This window comes from Schistocerca cancellata, chromosome 3 (genome assembly GCF_023864275.1).
Source record: "Schistocerca cancellata isolate TAMUIC-IGC-003103 chromosome 3, iqSchCanc2.1, whole genome shotgun sequence".
Classification (NCBI taxonomy): domain Eukaryota; kingdom Metazoa; phylum Arthropoda; class Insecta; order Orthoptera; family Acrididae; genus Schistocerca; species Schistocerca cancellata.
In genome coordinates, this window is record NC_064628.1 from 284,889,240 (window position 1) to 284,909,119 (window position 19,880).

Consider the following 19,880-nt stretch of genomic DNA (forward strand, 5'->3'; position numbering starts at 1 on the left):
AAAGTATGGATATTCGAACTTCGAGGGCTAAACTGCTTTTTCACCTCTACCCCTTTGATTGTAGGTGGTTCTTATCCCCACAGCGATGATTTCCAGAGAATAAGTGATGCCTGAACCAAATTTGATTGAAATCGGTCCAGTGGTTTAGGGGAAGACGAGTAAAATACATACGTACATGTATATGTACATCCATTTTTAAAATATGTGTGGATACTTCCGAACATCCGATCTGATGTCTAACTAGAAGTAGACCGGGAACACAATTAACGAAAAGGTCCAGTAGCGCCACATCCTATTCATTTTAGGAATTATCATCCAAAGTTTCTCTCTTTGCTTAATATTCACTTCGTATATTTGAGTTTGATCCACTTCGTGACATTGTGGAAAATTAAGGCATAGTTTCACATCGGAATTCGTTGAACGAACTTAAGTTACTTTTATTTATCAACAGGGTTTTAGTTTAAATTTTCGTTTAAGCCTGTGATGAAGCTCTCTTCGTTTTATAGTAACTTTCTAACACAGCTATTCTCTAACATTGCCCGACACTACAGGTATTGCACATTACTATTGAATTTTATCTCTTGATAATCATTTTCATCTCCACAGGGGATTTGCTTGCGACATGTCAGTTAACCAACAATGTGTTTAATATCACGTCTGCTAAGCAGAAATGTTGGTACATTCCTCAGGTTCTTAACCTTGCAGACCTGAATTTTGTCTGGAGTAAGGAAATTTTTGTTTGTGCTCCAATACGCTTAGCTGATTTTTTTATGATTTTTAGATGCATGATTTATACAAATATATGTACTCGTTTTCTACACATACTTTGTATACTTGGCTTCCTTTTATAGACTAAAATAAATAAATTTGAAATACTCACTCTTGTAATAAATGAAATGCTAACTTCACAATAACCAGGTCAAATAACAATCACAATATTCAATTATACACTGGAGTGTAACTAACCAACAACTTCCGTGATTTTGGGCGGTCACAATCTCCTGCTCATTGCTATATTCACTTATTGATATTTTTACAGTGATGTCCAGCAAGTTGGAGCACTTATGCCTGATGAAAAGACTGAACATTCACATATGTGTAAATCAGATTTCCATCGATGAAAAATTTTTCCGATTCAGCTAATACAATTAAAAACTGATGTACACAAATGTACCCAGCGGGTGTGAAAGGGCTAAAATGCCGCATCTAAAAAATTATTGCGTTTCAGATCGTGCCTTGAGCAGACACCATGAGACCCCTGCTGCTGCTGTTAGTGATTCCTGGCGTTGCACTGTCTGCGAGGATCCTGGGCATCAACCCCTCGGCGTCCATCAGCCACCAGAAGCCGTTCCTCATCATCATGCGGGCTCTCGCAGAGAGAGGGCACCAGGTGACCGCCATCACCACCAACCCGATAGAGGTAAGCGTCCGATGTATCACTCTCTGCCCAAACCCTACTCGACGTCTCTCTATGAACTCACGCATATAATGACGGGCAATATGTAATAGCTGTTTGTTCCTAAGACTTCAGGATGAACCCACTTGTTTTTCCATGAGAATATACGATAGCAGACGGGTGGTTATACTTCCGTTTGCAACAACTCTCAGTTACCTGTTTTCTGGGACGGTTAATGCTGTTTGTGGATGACGCTGGAATTATCGTCCTATCACGCACCATACGTGCTCGATATCAGGAACATCTGATGAATGAGCAGACCAAGGCAAGATGTCGACACACTGTACGACATGGGTTACAATAGCAGTACGTCGACGAGCGTTATCCTCTCGGAAAATACCCCCTAGAATGCTGTTAATGAATGGCAGCACAAGATGTCGAATCACCAGACTGACGTAGAAAACTGGAGTGGAGATTCCTGGGATAACCACGAGAGTGCTTCTGCTGTCATAAGAATTCGCACCCCAGACCATATCTCCAATCGCAGGTCCAATGTGTCTAGCAAGATGACAAGTCAGATGCAGGCGCTCACCTGACCTCCTCCTAATCAACACACGGCCATCACTGGCATCGAGGCAGAACCAGGTTTCATCAGAAAGCACAACAGACCTCCACTCTGCCCTCCAACGAGCTGTCGCTTGACACCACTGTAGTCGCGTATGTTGGTGGTTTGGGGGCGGTGGAATGCACCAACAGGGCGTCTGATTCGGAGCTGTTCTTGAAGTACGCGATTTGTAACAATTCGTTGTGTCACTGTGGTGTCAACTGCTGCTCGAATTTTTGCTGCAGACGAAGTACGATGCGCCACAGCCATACACGGAACACGATGATCTTGCCTCTCGGTAGTGCCACGTGGCTGTCCGGTGCCCGGTCTTCTTGCATCCGTACCTTCCTGTGACCACCGCTGCCTGCAATTATGTACAGCGGCTACAATCCTGCCAAGTATTTCTGCAATATCGCTGAAGGAACATCCAGCTTCTCGAGCTACTAGCGCCGCTCTTACGCAACTGTGGCGAAATCTGAATAGACGTATAGTTTAGATTTAAGAACACGCCTACCAACTTCCGTTCGTCTCGCGCGATTTCTTCTTTTTGTTGGGATATTTTCCGTCAGTGTATTTACCGTTTTGCAGCACGGTAGTTAGACATGCCTGATATGGAATACCGTACTGATATGGAATCCCATACTCCTGAGAAGCTCCCTTGCTAACTGAAGGCTTCCTTTCCTCTACTGGCCTTATTCGTTGTTCTTAAGTAATTTCTAGGCATTGTTTGCAAATAAATAAATGTAAAAAATAAACTTATTATGAATGTCCATCTTACCCCAAAGACTATGGCGTCTTTCCCACGTAAGATAGGGATGAGTTGCAAGCTAAAATAAGTTTTCCAATATGGCAGCGAGAAGGAAGTAACTGGAAGAGCACATACTTCAAGATATAGAGTACATTATAAACGCACGATTAGAACTAGTAAAAATAAATGGAAATCACTATTATTGTTTTTAGATACATCTGAGATCATTTTACATGATAAATTTCAATACATACTACTGTTTTTTGCTCCCAAAGACGAAATATATGCACCTACCAGTTGCCGCTCAAGACTTGGATTCAAGGCAACAGTGGAAAACTGAGTCCTGTGCTCTACTGACACAGTGAAGTAATACGAGCAAACAGGCATCTTACCCCGATCACCATCTTCCTCCTACCCACTCTACTATTTCTTTTCCTTAAATCCAAATCTCTTCTTCCATATCAACCAACATTTTAGCAAGTAATTCACAACCTGTCAACCGAATCACGACTCATATGCAGTAGAGCGTCCTTAAGGCGCCGAAAAGCAATTGTGGAAACGGACATCTGCCAGCCAGACCTATAGTACCATAGGCGATAGCGAAATGTTTATATGACCAGCCACAAGGGGAAACGGGGAAACGGTTCATGGAAAAAGCTATTTGGGTGCCTGAGTAAACTTGAAAACTGTACACTCATGTGAGATCTTTTAAGTGATTGCCGGCCGGTGTGGCCGTGCGGTTCTAGGCGCTTCAGTCTGGAACCGCGTGACCGCTACGGTCGCAGGTTCGAATCCTGCCTCGGGCATGGATGTGTGTGATGTCCTTAGGTTATTTAGGTTTAAGTAGTTCTAAGTTCTAGGGGACTGATGACCACAGATGTTAAGTCCCATAGTGCTCAGAGCCATTTGAACCATTTTTAAAGTGATTTCTATGAATAGCAACCCGAACGCTTGGTGCATCAACAACCACGCTTTTATGGCGCCTTTAGGGATGTTATGGGACGACGATGTTCTTAGGAGTCTGTGCTGTCGGAGGGCCCACTTGGGTATGCGAAAAAATTGCAGGCAAGCTCAATCAGAATGCCCAAAAAGGGTTTGACATCAGCTCCATCCAAACACGACTAAAAAGAAATAAAGTGGTCGCTTCAATACATTACTCGGTATTCGATGAGAACTGAGCTGCCAGAACTGCGTCCAGAGCATAACGTCTAACCACTGCCTCCAAGTGTGAAATTACCTGTTTCTTTGCAGGATCCGCCAAAAAATTTGACTCAAATTGATATGTCATTTACATATCCGAGAGAAGGTCAATTGATGGACGTTAAGGAAATGATGCTGAATGTACTGAAATCTCCTCCAGAAAAACTAGCTGAGATGCTGCTTCCTTACAACGAAAAGTTGTGCGATGCCCATTTCAACCATTCTGAAATAAAGGAGCTACTGAGGTAAGTTTACCATCATTTACATGCAGTTAATTGTCCTCTGATACTTTCATCTTCTTCAATGTAAGTTACTGTTAATGTTAGTTTTTGTAACAGATCGTTTTTTATTTTATTTCTTGTTTCTATCCCTACATCTTAATGACATTAAAAAAAGCAGTAATTTCAAAATTAAGCTATTACTGTTACCAATAATGCAAATAAGACTTCTGTTTTAAGGTAAAATAGTACGGACAGGAATTTTAACCATAAGGTAGAAACCATGAACTAAACTAATTAAAGTAATTACTTCCATAAGGTGAGACAGCTAACAGGCCACCCCAGTTAGGGTCAGGAGTAAATATGTAGATGAACGGCTTACGCTAAGCTACATCGGAGTGTACCCAAATTTTCTGACGTACCCAAATAATTTTGGCGTTTATAGCTCCTGAATTATGACATCAACGTTGATTTTTTAATGGCACAATATAATTTTTCTGTGCATTTGAAGGAGCCTTCGAAGAGCACTTTTGCAGTGTTAAATACATAGAACTTCATCAAATAGTAAGAGGTAACAGTCCCGCAAACCAATATCCCGTCTTCAAGAGAAAAGATTTGACAAACATATGTCCAAACGTATTCAGTCACTCAGTTAGTCAGTTAGTTAACTGTTCCATTGATCAAATTCACGATAAATGTTATGATGTGGAACGTGTCAACAGAGCTATCACAGAACACCTATGTACAATTTTTTTTATTTTTGTATGGCTAAATGCTTCCCCAAGAACCATGGACCTTGCCGTTGTTGGGGAGGCTTGCGTGCCTCAGCGATACAGATTTCCGTACCGTAGGTGCAACCACAACGGAGGGGTATCTGTTGAGAGGCCAGACAAACATATGGTTCCTAAAGAGGGGCATCAGCCTTTTCAGTAGTTCCAGGGGCAACAGTCTGGATGATTGACTGATCTGGCCTTGTAACAATAACCAAAACGGCCTTGCTGTGCTGGTACTGCGAACGGCTGAAAGCAAGGGGAAACTACAGCCATAATTTTTCCAGAGGGCATGCAGTTTTACTTTATGGTTAAATGATGATGGCGTCCTCTTGGGTAAAACATTCCGGAGGTAAAATAGTCCCCCATTCGGATCTCCGGGCGGGGACTATTCAGGAGGACGTCGTTATCAGGAGAAAGAAAACTGGCGTTCTACGGATCGGAGCGTGGAATGTCAGATCCCTTAATCGAGCAGGTAGGTTAGAAAATTTAAAGAGGGAAATTGATAGGTTAAAGTTAGATATCGTGGGAATTAGTGAAGTTCGGTGGCAGGAGGAACAAGACTTTTGGTCAGTTGACTACAAGGTTATAAACACAAAATCAAATAGGGGTAATGCAGGAGTATGTTTAATAATGAATAGGAAAATAGAAATGCGGGTAAGCTACTACAAACAGCATAGTGAACGCATTATTGTGGCCAAGAGAGATACAAAGCCCACGCCTAGCACAGTAGTACAAGTTTATACGCCAACTAGCTCTGCAGATGATGAAGAAATTGATGAAATGTATGATGAGATAAAAGAAATTATTCAGATAGTGGAGGGAGACGAAAATGTAATAGACATGGGTGACTGGAATCGAGAGTAGGAAAAGGGAGAGAAGGAAACATAGTAGGTGAATATGGATTGGGGGTAAGAGTTTTGCACAGAGCATAACTTAATCATAGCTAACACTTGGTTCAAGAATCATGAAAGAAGGTTGTACACATGGAAGAATCCTGGAGATACTAGAAGGTATCAGATAGATTATATAATGCTAAGACAGAGATTTAGGAACCAGGTTTTAAATTGTAAGACATTTACAGGGGCAGATATGGACTCTGACCACAATCTATTGGTTATGAACTGTAGATTAAAACTGAAGAAACTGCAAAAATGTGGGAATTTAAGGAGATGGGACCTGGATAAACTGACTAAACAAGAGGTTGTACAGAGTTTCAGGGAGAGCATAAGGGAACAATTGACAGGAATGGGGGAAAGAAATACAGTAGAAGAACAATGGGTAGCTCTGAGGGATGAAGTAGTGAAGGCAGCAGAGGATCAAGTAGGTAAAAAGTCGAGGGCTAGTAGAAATCCTTGGGTAACATAAAAATATTGAATATAATTGATGAAAGGAGAAAATATAAAAATGCAGTAAATGAAGCAGGCAAAAAGGAATACAAACGTCTCAAAAACGAGATCGACAGAAAGTGCAAAATGGCTAAGCGGGGATGGCTTGTGGACAAATGTAAGGATGTAGAGGCGCATATCACTAGGGGTAAGATTGATACTGCCTACAGAAAAATTAAAGAGACCTATGGAGAAAAGAGAACCACTTACATGAATATCAAGAGCTGAGATGGAAACCCAGTTCTAAGCAAAGAAGGGAAAGCAGAAAGGTGGAAGGAGTATATAGAGGGTCTATACAAGGCGACGTTCTTGAGGACAATATTATGGAAATGGATGAGAATGTATATAAAGATGAAATAGGAGATATGATACTGCGTGAAGAGTTTGACAGAGCACTAAAAGACCTAAGTCGAAACAAGGCCCCGGGAGTAGACAACATTCCATTAGAACTACTGACAGCCTTGGGAGAGCCAGGCCTAACAAAACTCTACCATCTGGTGAGCACGATGTATGAGACATGCGAGATACCCTCAGACTTCAAGAAGAATATAATAATTCCAATCCCACAGAAAGCAGGTGTTGCCAGATGTGAAAATTACCGAACTGTCAGTTTAATAAGCCACGGCTGCAAAATACTAACACGAATTCTTTACAGACGAATGGAAAAACTGGTAGAAGCCGACCTCGGGGAAGATCAGTTTGGATTCCGTAGAAATGTTGGAACACGTGAGGCAATACTGACCCTACGACTTATCTTAGAAAATAGATTAAGGAAAGGCAAACTTACGTTTCTAGCATTTGTAGACTTAGAGAAAGCTTTTGACAATGTTGACTAGTATACTCTCTTTCAAATTCTGAAGGTGGCAGGGGTAAATACAGGGAGGGAAAGGCTATTTACAATTTGTACATAAACCAGATGGCAGTTATAAGAGTCGAGGGACATGAAAGGGAAGCAGTGGTTGGGAAGGGAGTGAGACGGGGATGTAGCCTATCCCCGATGTTATTCAATCTGTATATTGAGCAAGCAGTAAAGGAAACAAAAGAAAAATTTGGAGTAGGTATTAAAATCCATGGAGAAGAAATAAAAACTTTGAGGTTCGCCGATGACATTGTAATTCTTTCAGAGACAGCAAAGGACTTGAAAGAACAGTTGAACGGAATGGACAGTGTCTTGAAAGGAGGATATAAGATGAACATCAACAAAAGCAAAACTAGGATAATAGAATGTAGTAGAATTAAGTTGGGTGATGCTGAGGGAATTAGATTAGGAAATGAGACACTTGAAGTAGTAAAGGAGTTTTGCTATTTGGGGAGCAAAATAACTGATGATGGTCGAAGTAGAGAGGATATAAAATGTAGACTGGCAATGGCAAGGAAAGCGTTTCTGAAGAAGAGAAATTTGTTAACATCGAGTATAGATTTAAGTGTCAGGAAGTCGTTTCTGAAAGTATTTGTATGGAGTGTAGCCATGTATGGAAGTGAAACATGGACGATAAATAGTTTGGACAAGAAGAGAATAGAAGCTTTCGAAATGTGGTGCTACAGAAGAATTCTGAAGATTAGATGGGTACACATAACTAATGAGGAGGTATTGAATAGATTTGGGGAGAAGAGGAGTTTGTGGCAAAACTTGACAAGAAGAAGGGACGGTCTGGTAGGACATGTTCTGAGGCACCAAGGGATCACAAATTTAGCATTGGAGGGCAGCGTGGAGGGTAAAAATCGTAGAGGGAGACCAAGAGATGAATACACTAAGCAGATTCAGAAGGATGTAGGATGCAGTAAGCACTAGGAGATGAAGAAGCTTGCACAGAATAGGGTAGCATGGAGAGCTGCATCAAACCCGTCTCAGGACTGAAGACCTTAACAACAACAACATGGCTAAATGCTAGCTGTTTACTGAGATTTTCATTAAAAATAACTAATTATCTCTAGAACTTTTTCAATTTCATGGCAGTATGGTACAGCAACCAGTGACAAATGTTTTGAAGAGATAAACAGTCTCGGCAGCAAAACAGGCTTTATTATTTTATATTTTGCCAATAACGTGTTTCACCTTGTTTAAAGCATTTTCAGATTGGCTGACATAACAGTTGTTCATTGGCTGGCATAACAGTTGCTGCCCATGCAAACATCTTAGCAAACAAAGTGGATAGGTGCCCTTGTAGAGTCTTGAGAGACTTCGCGCCGTATACTCTAAAAGGCCACTGCGTGAAGTCTCTCAAAACTCGACAAGGGCACCTACGCATTTTAAACGTTACTTTCCGTGTACTCAACACTATTTTATATCAGGGTACTACGCAATATTCTTAAAATGTTGACAACGGTGTTTGTCTGCCAAGACATTTGCATTAACGGCAACACATGTGTTTAACATCTTTTATGCCAGTCAATCTGAAAATGCCTTAAACAAGGCGAAACGCGTTATTGGCAAAAAATAAAATAATAAAGCCTGTTTTGCAGCCAAGACTGTTTATCTCCTCAAATAATTATCTCCATTCGAGAAATCCTGTATGATAGGAGGTGTTAAGGAGAAACATATTCAACCTACATTACTGCGGCTACTCGGATGATTATATTGTCAAATGGTTTAATAGTTGCATATTTCACGTCTCTCTGCTCTAAAGTTAGGTGTATTAAAGCGTAATGCAGATCATTTTTCTTTCTAGTTGGGGTTGTGTTGTTTGGGCGAGGAAGCCAAACAGCGAGGTCATCAGTCTCATCGGATTAGGAAAGGGCGGAGAAGGAGGTCGGCCGTACCCTTTCAAAGGAACCATCCCGGCATTTGCCTGGAGCGATTTAGCGAAATCACGGAAAACGTAAATCAGGGTGGCCGGACGCGGGATTGAACCGTCTTCCTCCCGAATTCGAGTGCAGTGTGCTAACCATTGCGCCACCACGCTCGGTTTTCCTTCAAGTGTTATACTTGTGAGTACCTCTATTACTCTCAAACTTACATGGATCGTGGGAAACAAATTTTATAAGTGAATAAATGTACTATGAGGCTGTGGTCAATAATTCCAGCTGCTTAAACAGATACCTGCAAGACGAACGTTTGTGAACTCCACACACACAGTTTGAATTACTTACTTTTCTGCAATGAATACTTTTTGTCTAAGCTAGTAGTTAACCCAGAATTTATCAAGTAAAGCATCAATAAATGAAATAGGCTAAATATGGCGTCTACAGGGTGTTTCACAATTAATGTACACACTTATACAGGGTGCAGAGGGTACTTATTAAACCAAGTTTCGCATATGAAACCATGTCCGAGAATGTTATCCAACGACGTATAGAGCGGCGCCTGTAAATGTGTGTGTATACAGGGTGATTCTGTGATGATGTAAGAGGTCCATGACGAAGGAATTTATTGCTAGCGCACTCGAGCAGATGTAATTTCGATGGATTGCTCACGCGCTGCCTCCCAGCAGAAAAAATACTTATACCATTCACGATCAGTGTAACCTCCCAACAGTTTACTTCCGTAATCTCCCAATAAAAATGTGACTAACCTATCAATAAAATTGTGGTTCACTTATAACCTTTCAATAATTGACTGAGAATTTATATTGGTAAATTTTGGACGTCAGCAGTGCTGCGTCATGGCCCTGAAAGATCGTTCTGAATAAACTGAAAATTCTTACCTCAATGAAGTCGCCGGATAAAGCGTATATATCTGCTCCTATAAGAAATTTTTTTGGCACAGCCCAGTGCAATGCTGGCCACTAGATTTGTCATGTATAAAAAAAACTACTGATTTTTTTTACGATAATCGGGATGACCATGGATAGGAGAAATTAGTAAAATCTCTAAATTCAGATGAATGACTGTCAAAAGTTAATTTTATAAGAAAGATTATCATTAAAAGATTTTTAAAAACATTTACTTGGGACTTGATATAACAATAGTACAAATTTAGTTGTAACAAACTACATATGCGCGCGGCTGCTTTTACCTTATACTACATCGCTCAGGCACCGGCATCGCTCCCCACGAACGGCCCCACCTACTCCATACACCCGACTGCTAGCTACTACTTACTCCTGCTGCTGGAGCTACAACTACTACTGCCCTCTCTCTGGTCTGCGATTCTATTGTAGCTTACATATCCCCAGGCAGCGCGTGAGCAATCCACCGAAATTACATCTGCTCGAGTGCACTAGCAATAAATTCGTTAGTCATGGACCTCTTACAATGTTACAAACTTTCGTAGATGATGGAGAAGGACAAACGTATCGATTTGAGGTAAGACTCCCTGTACCGGAAACGAACGAGTCGAAAGTTATAGGTGAAAACTGTTCTTATATCTCTGACGGTGGAATACATGTAGCGGTACTGTCGTTGCTAAGAATATAAGGTACGTAGCATTCAGAGGTGGTAGTATGGACCAAGACAAGAAAAAATGTCTAGGGTAAACATGCACTCTAAAATGTATATATGAGGAGCTATGAGCACTTATTCAATAGAGGAGATGCGTTTCACACTAGCGAAGATTAACTAGCAATGACAGTACAGCTACACATATTCCACGGTATGAAGTATCAGAATGATTTTCGGTTGTAATTTTCGACTCGTTCTTTCCGAACCAGGGAGCATTGCCTCATCTGATACATATGTTCCTTTCAGTCATTCCTGAAACTTAGTAACATCAGGAACCACCCCGTACACACGCCGGTGTCTGTAACTTTGACGCCCTGAAGCGTCGTTGGATGACGTTCCCGGACATGGCTTCCTAGGTAAAATTTGGAATGAGAAGTCCCCGCTACAACCTCTAGAAGTGTGTGACATGCTTCGTGAAACACCTTGCATACCCCCAAAATTGGCAGTTATTATTATGGCAAAAGCAGTCGAACCTAAACATTGAAGAACATCTGTTACATCTCTTTTCGAGTTTAAGTTTTCATCAGTATCCGCGGCTAAGAACTTATAAGCAATAATGTGTAGCTCATGTGGTTAACTGTGCCATTGAAGAACATCAGTTTGCCCTCTGATGTCGTACAGATCGGACAACATACTCGTGTAGCTATTCATACTTTCACGAAGTAGGCGGCTACGACAGGCGACAAAGGGGACATGGTTTTCGTATGTGGCGAATGTCGCCAAACTGTTAGAGCAAAACTGCGGCAATATTTGAGAAGGTATCCTGATCGAGACAAGTCCTCATGAGCTGTCTTTGCAAACATTAGAAGAAATTTCAAGGAACTGAAAGTGCGAAGAATAAAATACGCCAACGAGAAAGAACAGCAAATGGTGAAACAATTGCAACCAAAATTTTAGCAGTGTAAACGCACAGTCCATGTCTTACTACGTGTCAGCTTGACTGTGCGAGTGCGATCAGCCAATCGAGTGTTCTGAGAATGATACATTCCAACGAATTCCAACCTTTCTCATTTCATTCCATCAAGAAGCTCATGGCAAAGACTTTCAGCCTCAGATACAGTTCTCCTGATGGTGTCTCTGAAGGCTGCAAAGTACTGCGACATTTTTATGAAAGATTTTATTTGCAGATGAAGCATAGTTTAAAAACAATAGGCGAATCAGTAACCGCAATATGCACTAGTGGTTAGCTGAATATTATTTCTGGCTGAGAGAAGTGGATAAACGATGACCTTGGTCTGTCAGTAGATGGTGCAGCTTTTCAGGAATCACATCAGTTTCCATTATTATTAATGGGACTCTAAAATAGCCACAAGTACACAATGTGTCCCAGGAGAAATGATCAGTATTCAAGAATATGACAGGAACGATTATTCAGAGTAAAAAGAAGTCTAATGAATGTGGGCTCTAAAGTGCTTACCTTATGAGCTATGGTCACTTCTTCATATTCGATTCTAAGGAACGAATCTCATCTACAGCAAGCTCTTTGATTTCCATATCTTTGGAGAAGTTAGTATGGACCGAACAAGAAAAAATCGATTCCAAAGTGCTTACCTTAGAGCTCTGATCCCTTGTTCAGTGCTGAGCAAGGTGGCGCAGTGGTTAGACACTGAACTCGCATTCGGGAGGACGACGGTTCTATCCCGCAACCGGCCAACCTGATTTAGGTTTTCCGTGATTTCCCTAAATCACTCCAGGCAAATGCCGGGATGGTTCCTTTGAAAGGGCACGGCCGGCTTCCTTCCCCGTCCTTCCCTAATCCGATGAGGCCGATGACCTCACTCCCTAACCATCTTGTTCAGTAGCAGAGATGTGTTTCACAGAAGTGAAGTTGAACAAGTGCCCCTGGCTCTTGAGGTATGCATTTTAGAGCCCTCATTTACTAGTCCTTTTTGCTTCGAACTATCGTTCCTGTCATATCCATAACTATTCACAATTCCTCCTGGGACATCCTGTATTCAGTTCCTGACAGATATGCTGCAGCAGTTGTTGCAAGATATCCCAGTGAACATGATCCTATCCATGTGGAACTAATGTGACAAATGTCCCACAGTAGTAGGACACCACCAGTATCAGGACAAATTGTTAGTATGGGTTGGCTACATTCAGGGACAAGCATGCATTCAGGGACAAAACTATTGTTCTCTTTTGATTGACAGGTCCTAAACCTATTGCTCTGCTAATAGGACTGTGACCCCTGGGGATAATCCTTTCTTTTAATTTTCAGTTCCTTCCCCCACCTATTCCCCTCCCCCTCCTCCTCCCCTACCCATCCCCCTCCTCCTCTCTCATCCCTCTAGGAACACCTATCGCCGATACAACCACACTTTTGATATCAATTTGATTGACTAATTAATTAAATTGATCAATTAATTAAACACCCATCCTGCTTCTCAGGAAAACCCCACCCGGAAATTGGCAGGAAAAAACTCTGTTGATTGGCCACTTGGAGGGAACTCGATTAGATTGTATGGAATTTTCTTTAAATAATTTAGAAAACGTGTGAAATATTGTTCATTTAAACAATCTATGGGATGCAACAATGTGAATGAAATATAGTTTATTTATTTATTTAAAGAATTTGGTGGGAAATCGATTGCATTGTACGGAATATTGTTTAAGAAAATTTAGACAATGTGTGGAATAGTGTTTATATAAACAATTTATGAGATATGAGGCCAAGTATCGAATAGACAGTAGATTATTTATTTGTACAAAGAATGTGGTGTAAAATCGATTGCAGTATATGGAATATTCTTTAAACAACGTATACAACTGTATAATATCGTTTATTTAGCAATTTACAGGATAGAAGGTGACATATGGAATATTTAAACAATTGTGAAGCTTTTGCATTCGGATCGCGTAAGGAAACACGTATTTACATTGTCACAGACCCCTTAAACATATCTGAAAAACTTTCTTGCGTCTCGCCACACACGCAGGATGCCTGGAGTCAGAACGCACTGGAGGGATTTTGGAAACGTCAGCAAGCTCGCCACGCCACTATCAGCTGTCGGCTGCCATCTCAAGTGGTGTGTATGCGTGCACCAACAAGCGCAAATGAGAGATGCCTTCCTTCCAAAGCAAAAACCTGATTGGAAATCAACCCTGAAACACTGCTGAAGTTAATAATGATGAATGATCGTGATGTAGGTAAATAAGGCGGACATGGTAGCTATTTCACACACATACAAATTGATTATGTCACAAAAGTAGTAGCAGGCTGACTCTAAATATACTGTACAAAAAAGATCGTTGCATACACGCACACACACACACACACACACACACACACACACAGAGAGAGAGAGAGAGAGAGAGAGAGAGAGAGGGGGGGGAGCTGTAGTTTGCTTTGCAGGTGATGTATGAACTAGCATTAGATATTTAATTCCACCATGGGCTCACGTCCGCCTGCTTAGCTGAGTGTTAACTTGCTTGCCTCTTATGCAGCGGGACTAGGTTCGATTCCCAGCCAGGTTGGAGATTTTCTCCGCTCGTGGACTGGGTTTGGGCTGTCATCATCGTCATTTCATCCTCATCACTGGCACGCAACTCGCACAATGTGGCGACGACTGAAATAAGACTTGCGCTCAGCAGCCGAACTGCACTGGATGGGGCTTCCTGGCCAACAATGCCATATGCTCATTTCATTTCATTCCCCTACATCATGATCATGTGACTGGAAATTAACCGTTTATTACTTTCAGCAGTATTTCAGGATCATTTCCCAATCAGGTATTTGCTTTGGAAGGAAGGCGTCTCCCATGTGCACTGGTATCCAGTAGGTTGGTTCACGCATACAGACCTCTTGAGATGGCAGTCGACAGCTGAAAACAGTGCAGCAAGCTCGCTGGCATTTCCAAAATCCCTTCGATGTATCCTGACTCTGGGCAGTCTGCACGTGTGGTGAGATATGAGAAAGTTTTTCAGATATGTTTAAGCATTCTGTGACAGTGTAAATACGTTCCCTTATGTGATCGGAATGCAGAAGCATCGCAATTGTTTAAATATTCCAAACGCCACCTTCTATCCTTTGAATTGTTTAAATAAACAATGTTCCATACATTGTCTAAATTGTTTAAACAATATTCCATACTATGCAATCGTTCCCCACCAAATTCTTTAAATAAATAAACTATATTTCATACACAGTTTTGTAATCCATAGTTGTTTAAATAAACAATGATCCACACATTCTCTGAATTATTTAAACAATATTCCATACACTGCAATAGATTTCCCTCAAATGGGCAATCAGCAGAGTCTTTTTCCTACTAATTCCTTGGGGGGGGGGGGGGGGGGGAGGAAGTGAATGGCTGTTTTCCCAGAGGGAGGGAGTGGTGTTTAATTAATTGATCAATTTAATTAATTAGTCAATGAAATTCATATCAGAAGTGTGGTTGTATCGGCGAGGGGATTTGACGGAAGGCAGGGGAAGGAGGTGGGAGAGGGGGAGGAGGAGTGGTAGGGCAATAGGTGGGGGAACAATAGGTTAAGGACATGTCAATCAGAAGGAAGGATTATCCCCAAGGGGTCATAATCCTCTTAGCAGAACAATAGGTTTATGATCTGTTAATCAAAAGACAACAATAGGTTTGCCCCTGAATGTAAGCTTGTCCCTGAATGTAGCTAACCCACACTACCAAATTGTCCTGATGCCGGTGTTGCACTACTACCTCCCAACCATCATGCGTGGTTGATTACATTTGGAGATCGCTAGATCAGTCATTTGGCAAATACAAATTAACCTGAACACTCACTAGGTTTACCATCTGTGGACTATTATCTGTGAAGAAAATTAAAGCGAGAGGTCCACAGAGTATCTCGGATGAATATCGAATTCACGAATTGCGTGTACCGTGGGACTGTACTGCAACAACTCCAGATGAAATTTAAAGTGCAGTATTGTCTATCTGGACTACCTTTATAACAAGTGTCAACGCTGAAGGTCAATATTTTGGGGACTTGATGTGGCAGTCATCAGAATAAATTCACAGATCGTACCTGACTCAAGTGTTTGTTAATATTTGATGCCGTAGGGATATCTTCTCCCGACAGCTGAACAGTGGTTTGCGGCGTTATTATGCAGCTGCTATTTCGTCAATTTTCACAAATTTAGTGCCATTGAAGTCTTCTTCTAAGGCTCTTTCCAAATCTTCAGTGAAAGTAGATAGCTCGATTAAATAAAAACATAGTCGAAGTCATAATTCTGAAGCTACAAATGTTAAAAATTACTTGCGTACATCACCAAATTTGGTCCAGTGTCCGGTGTAACTTCCTGAAAATCGCTCGTTGATGTATTTACTTGTTCTGAATATATTTTAGGTGGTGTATCTTCGCTGCCTTACACTGAAACCACATAGTTTCTGTTACTCCATATTTTATTCAAAGATAGTCGTAATTTATAGTTTATGCACTAGTTAATTACAGTTATAAGATCTCCTATGGTACGTCACATACAAAATAAATACAAACACCCTGTTTTACACCCGATATGACAATACAAGATTGCTGGGAACAGCGAATTGGTACCAAATGCAATCTAAATTTTTCGAGGATTTAGTAAACTAGGGCTAAAAAAAACAAAGAAAATTACAGAAGAGGCTCAGAAAGCAAAACTACTCACACTTGCACCGCGCTAACTTCACCACTGATTAACTATCTGTCTCGAAAGTCACCTCGATTTACTCCCTTTCCGCCAAGTTTTATGCCCCAAAACTAGCAGACTACAGTTTACGACTGTTTCTTGGTTTTAGTTTCTGTCGCATGTACTCAGCCGTCAGTGAAGTGCAATGTTCTAAAAACCGAGGATCTGTGTGAAATGTAGCAGGATGAAAAAGTCGTGAGTCACCACTGTAATTTAACATTATTTAATAGCAGTAACGTAAAACATGAGAACTGTTTATGATCTTGACAAATGGGTTTGTAAGACAAATGAAAATGTTACAGTGACCACTGAGGATGCTTTGAAATAGAGCGAAACGCATATGACCTAACTAAGACATAATTACAGTCGCGAAATCCGGAATATAACTCCTGTTACTTGTATAACTGGAAATGCAAAAAATGGAGGCCTAAAATAAAACAAAAAAACTTCGATACTATTTTAACGCCCCCACCAGTTTAATTTTCCGACAGAAAACTAGCTAACTGCTCACTACGCTAGTGTCAGATGATGCAGCTCCATCTTCAGCTACAACTACAAGTGGTGTATCGCGAAGACATTATGTCCAAAAGACGATCAGAGAATGATTCATACCATCAGCAACGTCACTGTAGCTGCTGGGACAGTGCTTAGTTTCGGCGATTTCCTGCTGTTATTAGACTCCTCCTCATCAGGCGTTATATTGACTTTCCTCGCTGTTTGTCAGCTTCTGTAGTATGGTTGGAGTACGCGCGATCATGTTCGGAACATTTACTTGTGAAGCTGTCTTTTAGATCCCTTCGTCTGAATTACTCAAGAGATGCCACTGCGAGTTTGTATAAAATAAGTACACTCAAAAAAAAAAAAGGACGCACCATGAAGGAACCAGCCAACTATCCAAATGGGACGGAAATTGTTAGATGTCCATCTATGGCCCTTATGCAAGTGGTTATTCGGCTTGGTATTGATTGACAGAGTTGTTGGATGTCCTCTTGAGGGATACCATGCGAAATTCTGTACAATTAGAATGTTAAATCGTCAAAATCCCTAGCTGATTGCAGTATCTTTGGCATAATTCTCCAAATGGTCTCAACTGGGGAGAAATCTGGCGACCTTTCTGACCAAGACAGGTAGAGATCCGGCGACCTTGCTGTCCAAGGCAGGTTTCAGCAAGCATGAAGACAAGCAGTAGAAACTCTCGCCTTGTGCAGGCAGGCACTGCCTTGCAAAAATGCAAGCCCAAGGTGGCTTGCCATGAAGGGCAACATAACGAGGTGTAGAATATGATCGATGTACCACTGTTCTGTAAGGGTGCACCGGATGCCAACAGCAGAGGTCCTGCTATGAAGTAAAATGGCACTCCTGGTTGTCGGCCGTATGGGAGGCGGCAGTCAGGTTCGTACCCCACTGCTGTTGGGGCGTCTCCAGACATCTCTTCGCTGGTCATTGGAGCTCTGTTCGAAGTGAACAATTCTACTCCAGTCAGTGAGATTCCAGGCCAAAGACGCATCTGCAGACGCACCAGACAGAGGTGGGATATCAAGCTGACTGTCGCCCCCCATATGGCCGACAACCAGGAATGATGGTCTGGGTTGCCATTTTATTCCATAGCAAGAACCCTTTGGTTGGCATCCGTGACACTCTTAGAACACAGCGCCAGTCGACGATACTGTACACTCCGTTTTGTTACCTTTCATGGCAAGCCATCCTGGGTTCACATTTCAGCTTGATAATTGCCTCCCCCCCCCACCCACACACACACACACACATACACACACGGTGAGAAGTTATACTGCTTGTCATCATGCTTGCCAAACCTTACCTTGTACATGGAGGTCGACGGATCTCTCCCCAATTGAGTATGTTGGGAGCATTATCGGCAGGGCTCTCCAACCAGCTCGGGATTTTGACGCTCTAACACGCCAATTGGAGATAATTCGGCATTATATCTCTCAGGAGGACATCCAGCAACTCTATCAATCAACATCAAGCGTAATAACTGCTTGCATAAGGGCTAAAGGTGAAGGTGAACAGTACATAGAATTTGTAGCATACTTCTAGTTTCCTCACTCAGTGCTGGTTCTGACATTTTATAAGTAGGATTGCACAGAATAGTTGGTGCCGATGCTCGAGTGTCTGCTGCCAGTCAGTGTTTCTCTGGGCATGGTGCTCTCCTATCGATCAAACAGATGTGTGACAATTCGCGCTATACTTCTTTGTGTACGTCCTATACCCTCTATTGGTTCTATCTCGTATTTTCCCCATACACTGGAGCATTATTCTAGGATGGATCTCACCACAGTGTTTTGTAATAAATCTCTTATGCCACCCAGCTGCGTTTTCCCAGTGTCCGAATGAACTGAAGTCTTCCATCAGATGCACCTACGACTGAACCTATATGTTCATTCAGTTTCATATCCCTACAAACAAGATGAATCGATCACTCATAGAAATATTAGTGTGCAAAATAGAACCGCCGGCTCGCCTGGAAACCTAAAGACATGCAAAAAAAAAAAAAAAAAAAAAAAAAAAAACGTTAAATCACATTACGCATTAGTGAATCCTGTGTATCGTAATAAAATAATTAAAATAAGTTTTTATTGTGTCTACACACTATGCTTATTATGCTACTACAGGCAGGAGCAGAAGTTCGATTTGGTCATCATGGAGACTGTGACTGTGTTCTGCTATTTTGGATTTGTTCACCAACTGGGCTCGCCACCGGTTGTCGCCTTCCTCTCGGCTGGTGTCCCTGGCACTCTGAGTTACGCCATGGGAGACTACGTGAACCCAGCATACATGGCGGATATCATGACGTCCTACAGCGACCATATGACATTCTGGCAGAGGCTGCAGAACACGCTTTCCTTCCTCAGGCAATTGTATTCCAGTTATACTGTTATCTACCCTGAAAACGACAGGTTGATACGCAAGTACTTTGGACCAGACGTTCCTCCTCTAGGCGAGATGTTTCTAAACATCAGTCTTATACTTACGAATAACCACTTCAGTGCCAGTTACCCTCAGCCACGTCTCTCAGGTGTAGTAGAAATGACTGGTCTACACATCGAAAAGAAGCGAACCCCCTTACCGAAGGTAAGCAGTCCAGTTCTCCATAGAACTGTAAAAGTAAATTAATAAACACACTGTAAGAAGCTTTGTAAATAATTACACAAATCTTATTTTAGAAATGTACAGAAAAGAAACTATGTTCTAAAAATCTGAACTTCACAAACTATGATGTTTTACTGAGTGTAAATAGTACAGCTCTGTCACTGCTGATCTTGGCAGTTCCAGGATAGTGCTCCTGTCTTGTAAATGGGAGGGCTGTGGTACATGTTCCATTTCGGCAATGAGTATTGACTATAGTGAGTTCCTATTAAGGATCTAAATGAGCATTTCATCCTGCCGACATCTCTATTTAACCAGTGCATAAAGACGGAACCATCAATTCCCTTAAGGGGCGTTTCAAAGCCCTATCTTGATAAAGATAAATGTAACATATTCATATCTATTTTGCTAAGGAACTATC

At 41.5% G+C, this 19,880-nt stretch overlaps 1 protein-coding gene across 1 annotated transcript; it reads left to right on the forward strand.

Annotated features, from left to right (window-relative positions):
* Positions 1-1,249: 1,249 nt before the first annotated feature.
* Positions 1,250-19,650, forward strand: LOC126176272 (UDP-glucosyltransferase 2-like). Its single transcript, XM_049923421.1, has 4 exons — positions 1,250-1,420; positions 4,000-4,193; positions 18,985-19,444; positions 19,537-19,650. The coding sequence occupies exons 1-4, from the start codon at positions 1,250-1,252 to the stop codon at positions 19,648-19,650; spliced, it is 939 nt and encodes a 312-aa protein (XP_049779378.1).
* The last annotated feature ends 230 nt before the right edge of the window (positions 19,651-19,880 follow it).

Coding starts and splice junctions, on each gene's coding strand:
- LOC126176272 (XM_049923421.1), top strand. CDS start 1,250: ATGAGACCCCTGCTGCTGCTGTTAGTGATTCCTGGCGTTGCACTGTCT. Junction 1,421..3,999: donor TCACCACCAACCCGATAGAG/GTAAGCGTCCGA, acceptor GTTTCTTTGCAG/GATCCGCCAAAAAATTTGAC. Junction 19,445..19,536: donor AGCGAACCCCCTTACCGAAG/GTAAGCAGTCCA, acceptor ATCTTATTTTAG/AAATGTACAGAAAAGAAACT.